This window comes from Chrysochloris asiatica, unplaced genomic scaffold (genome assembly GCF_000296735.1).
Source record: "Chrysochloris asiatica unplaced genomic scaffold, ChrAsi1.0 scaffold00199, whole genome shotgun sequence".
Taxonomy (NCBI): domain Eukaryota; kingdom Metazoa; phylum Chordata; class Mammalia; order Afrosoricida; family Chrysochloridae; genus Chrysochloris; species Chrysochloris asiatica.
The window spans coordinates 3693449-3697945 of NW_006408717.1; the positions used below are offsets into that span (position 1 = coordinate 3693449).

Genomic DNA, 4497 nt, shown 5'->3' on the forward strand with positions numbered 1-4497 from the left:
GCAGCCAGAGTGCTCCCTGGAGGCCAAGATGGCCAAACTTCATCTCTCATATTTCGGACATATTGTCAGGAGGGACCAGTCACTGGAGAAGGATATCATGCTTGGTAAGGTGGAGGGTCAGAGAAAAAAAGGAGATGGATTGGCCAAGTGGCAGCATCGATGGACTTAAGTGTGGCAACAGTAGTGAGGTTGGCCCAGGATAGGGCAGTGTTTCCTTCTGCTGTGCATAAGTTCACTATGGATCGATACTGACTCGATGGCATCTAACAACAACAACAACAAACCAGTTATATGCCAAAGACAGACTTACAAACTTTCTATAGTGATGTTTCTGGCTATTAATTTCTCTCCCCCTCAAGTGTCCCATGAATTTTTTTTGCAAATGAATTTATACATTTGAATTATGTTATATTGGTGAAGACTACTGAAAGTACCATGGATTGCCAGAAGAACAAACTCCCTAGGAGCAAGTATTAGTCGGACAGCTCCTTTGAAGTAGGTATAGCAAGAATTTGTCTCTCACACTTTGGACATGCTGTTAGGAAGGGTCAGTTCCTGGAGAAGATCAAACAACAAGGACATTTGGCAACATCTGGAGACATTTTTGATGTTCACTACTGGTGTGTGCTATTGACATTCAGTCTGTAGAGACCAGGTATGCTATTAAATATCCTAAGATACCAGGACAGTCTCCCATAGCAAAGAGTAATTTGGAACAAAATGTCAACAGGGACAAAGTTGAGAAATCTGCCTTTAAAAACAAATGTCTCTTAGCTAGTCTTAACTTTCATTTTCCCAGAATAGTTTCTCTTCATCTCTTAATTGGCACAAATGTGAAGGCCAAGCCACAGCATCATAGTATTTTGGACTGAATAAAAACTGTTAACTAGTTTCACTATATTTTATTGGGAACTATTTTACTTAAGTAGCATTCATGTTGGACCTAATTTTCTACTCAGGTACAATAAGGATGTAAGTCCAACATTAGACAAAAGATTTCCCAATAATCTTCAGTTCACTAAATGATCCAAAAGATGCTACTACAGAATCATTCACACCAGAACAATGGCGCTCCTCCAAGAATGTATTTATTTACATGAAAACACCATTTTATACAAATTGAAGACAAATCTTAAAGAATGGTTTGTCCAGACATGCCTTCCCCATTCCCTTATTTTTGTTCCTTCTCTCTTCATCTTCTATGATATCCTAAATCAAATGTCTTTGACTGGTGAAAGGAAATTGATTCTGCTTCTTTTCCTCACCAAAGATGACTTTGAGTATTTAATTTCCACAGTTATCTTTCAAAGAAAAGTCTTGCCCAGGGTTATTTTATTTAATTTATTTACGTAATACAGTGTAGAAAGCTATTATGTCATAAGCAGTGATTCTGTACAGTTATCCTGAAGAAAAATTTTTTGGAGAATTCTTGGTAATTTGAGACCAGCAGAGCATCCCTCCCCCCGCCCCCTACCAGTAAAAGTGCTTACAATGAACAGGGATTCTTTTCTTTATCAAAGATACATGGACAAAAAAAATTTCAATTCTCAATGCCTAATGTGTGCACATAAAACAGGCACAAAGACATAAACGTGTATCCTCAGAATTCCTATATCACAATTATAGCAGAAGCATAAATCTGTACAGTAAAACATAATCATGGAAAAGAAAATCTTTAAATCATTTGGGATACTTAAAAATGCTTAACTTTAAAATGCATAGTGATCAGGAAAAGAATACTTAGGCAAGAGAAGCAGCTAAACTCCCAGGTTCACATGAAGCATCTCCCATCGATTCTTAAAGCATATTTCAGTTAGGACTTATTTGGGTCACAAACCACGAGAATAATATACAACTGGCTAAGGGGCTATGCGTGATAAATAATCAGGAGAGATCTAATCATGCACTAGTTTGATACAGCTAAATTCTTTACAGTACACAAAACCATTAATAATGTAGCGTACAGACCAAAATGTAAAGAGAGAGAATACATTACTGATTTGTATATTAATTTAAGTTCAGGCATCTACTTGTGTTACAGCACAGCTGTCAAAAGGCGATAATGAGTAAATAATAAAACAGAAGGGTTTGTTTCTTTCCACATTATTCTATGAATGAACACCGATGGGTAGTGAAGCAATGGTTTTGCTGTCCAACTTCAGAGGCTGCTGTGGTGGTCTAGTTCTGCATCTGCTCAAAGAATTTGTAAGTTGGATTTTCATAGCCATTCTGTTGCATCTTGGAGAGGTGGCGCTCCTCAGGAGTCACAGCAGCGTCGACCTGCAAAGCAAGGGTGGTAAGGATTTAGGGTTTGTATTTCTTTAAATACCAGTCTGTTAAGATTGCACATGCCAAGAGGTAAAAAGATAGAGCTTGAGACCTCAGCTACAGAACACCTACCACAGTTTCTTTTCTTTCTTTCTACTTTTAACGTAGTGGTTATGAATCAGGCTACTATCCTTAGGGTCAGCAGTTCAAAACTACCAGCTGTTCCGCGGGAGAAAGATGAGGGTGAGGCTTTCTGCTCCCGTAAAGATTTACAGCCTCGGAAACCCTGTATAGGGTCGCTATGAGTGGGAACCGACTCCAGGGCACTTAACAGGGCACTTAACCTTTGACAAGGAACTCATCTGCCCAGCTGCCCTACCTAGTTTCTAACCACCAGGTGGCGCTTGAAACATGCTGGCTAAGGCTTGTGAAAGCCTCACATGTTGTTCCCAAGTCACCAATAACTGGATAAATTTAGTGAGACAAATATTTTTTCTTATCAAGGAAGGCCAAGCAGCTGCAATGGAAGACTATTTTATTTGATAGTGCCGTGGTAAGCTAGAAAAAAAAATCCAAGTTTCTCAGGGAGACAACACAACAACTCAGATCTGTATGTCAGAATACTACACATTCCCTGTACTTCTCAACATTTGTTCATGTTTATTTTAATCTATTTTCATGAACTCTCATGTTACAGAGAGCTCAGAGAATCTTTTAATTACAAGAAAGGTATATAGGTCTAAGAAAGGGGCTATTATTTGGCAGTTGGAAAGCAGAAAAATATAGATTTCCTTTTCACTGAGCACTGAAATACTAATGGTTTAAAAACAGTTCCTCTCTCTTCATATGTTGCTTTACCTCTAAAATCGGAGACCCTGGGTGATACAAACTATTCATGTGCTTTAGCTATTAACCGAAAAGTTGGAGGTTCGCATCAACCCAGTGGCACCCTTGGAAGATAGGCCTCTTGATCTACTGTTAAAAGATGAGCCACTGATTGAAAACTCTACAGAGCACACAGTTCTACTCTGACACACATGTGGTTCCCATGAATTGCAATTGATTTGGTAGTGGATGGTTGATCCCCAGGCAGCTGGCATAGATGCATAGTTCCCTCAGCATGCCTCAGGCCAGTTTCCCTTCATTATGTGTCCTCCTTCTTAGCTTCCCACATATGCCATTGTGAATTGTTCCCACTCCACCATCTTGTATGAGCTGCCGGTTTTAATTCTGGTAGTAGATCTTTAGATTATTTCAGTGACAGGCCTGGTGGTTTCCTCTTAGTTAAAACAACGCCACAAACAATCGCTAATGAATAGCCTGCAGTCAAAGGACACTGCTCAGATAGATGTTCAACTGTTCCTCAGCATCGCTGTCCTCAAGGGAAATTCACAGATGTTTTTCCCATTCTCTCCTTTCCATTTGATCTGCTCTATTGTCAACAAGTGAGGTCACCATGCTTTAATTGGTAATTGTGCAATTAGAAACAGACATGTAAATTAAAATATCACCATTAAAGATTAACAACAATTATGATTTCTTTCATTCATGCTACAAATCAGCTTTCTGGAAAACAGCATGTCCACAGCAGTATGCCACTCAAAATTGGATGCCTTTTTGCTTTATACCACCTATGAACTGAGATTTGGAAGAGTTGTTGTTGTTGTTAAGTGCTGTCGAGTTGGTTCTGACCCATAGTGACCCTAAACAGGGTTTCTGAGGCTGTAAATCTTTATGGCAGCAGAAAGCCTCCTCTTTCTCCCGTGGAGCAGCTGGTAGTTTTGAACTTGCTGACCTTGTGGTTCACAGCCCGATTCGTAACCATTACACTACCAGAGCTCCATGAGATTTGGAAGAGTATTGGGGGTTAAACAAAATAAAACAAAACTTTTTCTTAAAACACCTTGCTTAGGAAATAAAGCAAAAAGTTGCTGGTTTTGAATGTGTTGTTGTTGTTAAGTACTGTGGAGTCGGTTCTGACTCATAGTGACCCTGCACAGGGTTTCTGGGGCTGCAAATATTTACGGGAGCAGAAAGCCTCATCTTTCTTCATTGGAACAGCTGATAGTTTCGAACTGCCGACCTCGAGGTTAGCAGCCTGATTCTTTTTTTTCCCCATGTTTTATTGTGAATTATATGATATTTTACATGGTAGAACTTTAGTTTTACATTAATTCCACCGTACATCATTTCATTGCCATGGTTCCAATCCCCTCCATGCATCATCAA

The 4497-nt window shown here is 39.4% G+C and overlaps 1 protein-coding gene across 8 annotated transcripts in view; it reads right to left on the minus strand.

Moving 5' to 3' along the window:
• Window positions 1-1070: 1070 nt before the first annotated feature.
• Window positions 1071-4497, minus strand: part of APP (amyloid beta (A4) precursor protein) — a 374547-nt gene continuing 371120 nt past the window's right edge. For all 8 annotated transcript variants that reach the window (XM_006872475.1, XM_006872472.1, XM_006872474.1 and 5 more), the window contains one exon: window positions 1071-2280. In XM_006872475.1, coding sequence (XP_006872537.1) covers window positions 2179-2280 — 102 coding nt within the window. In that variant the 3' untranslated portion in view covers window positions 1071-2178. The remainder of the gene's footprint in view (window positions 2281-4497) is intronic.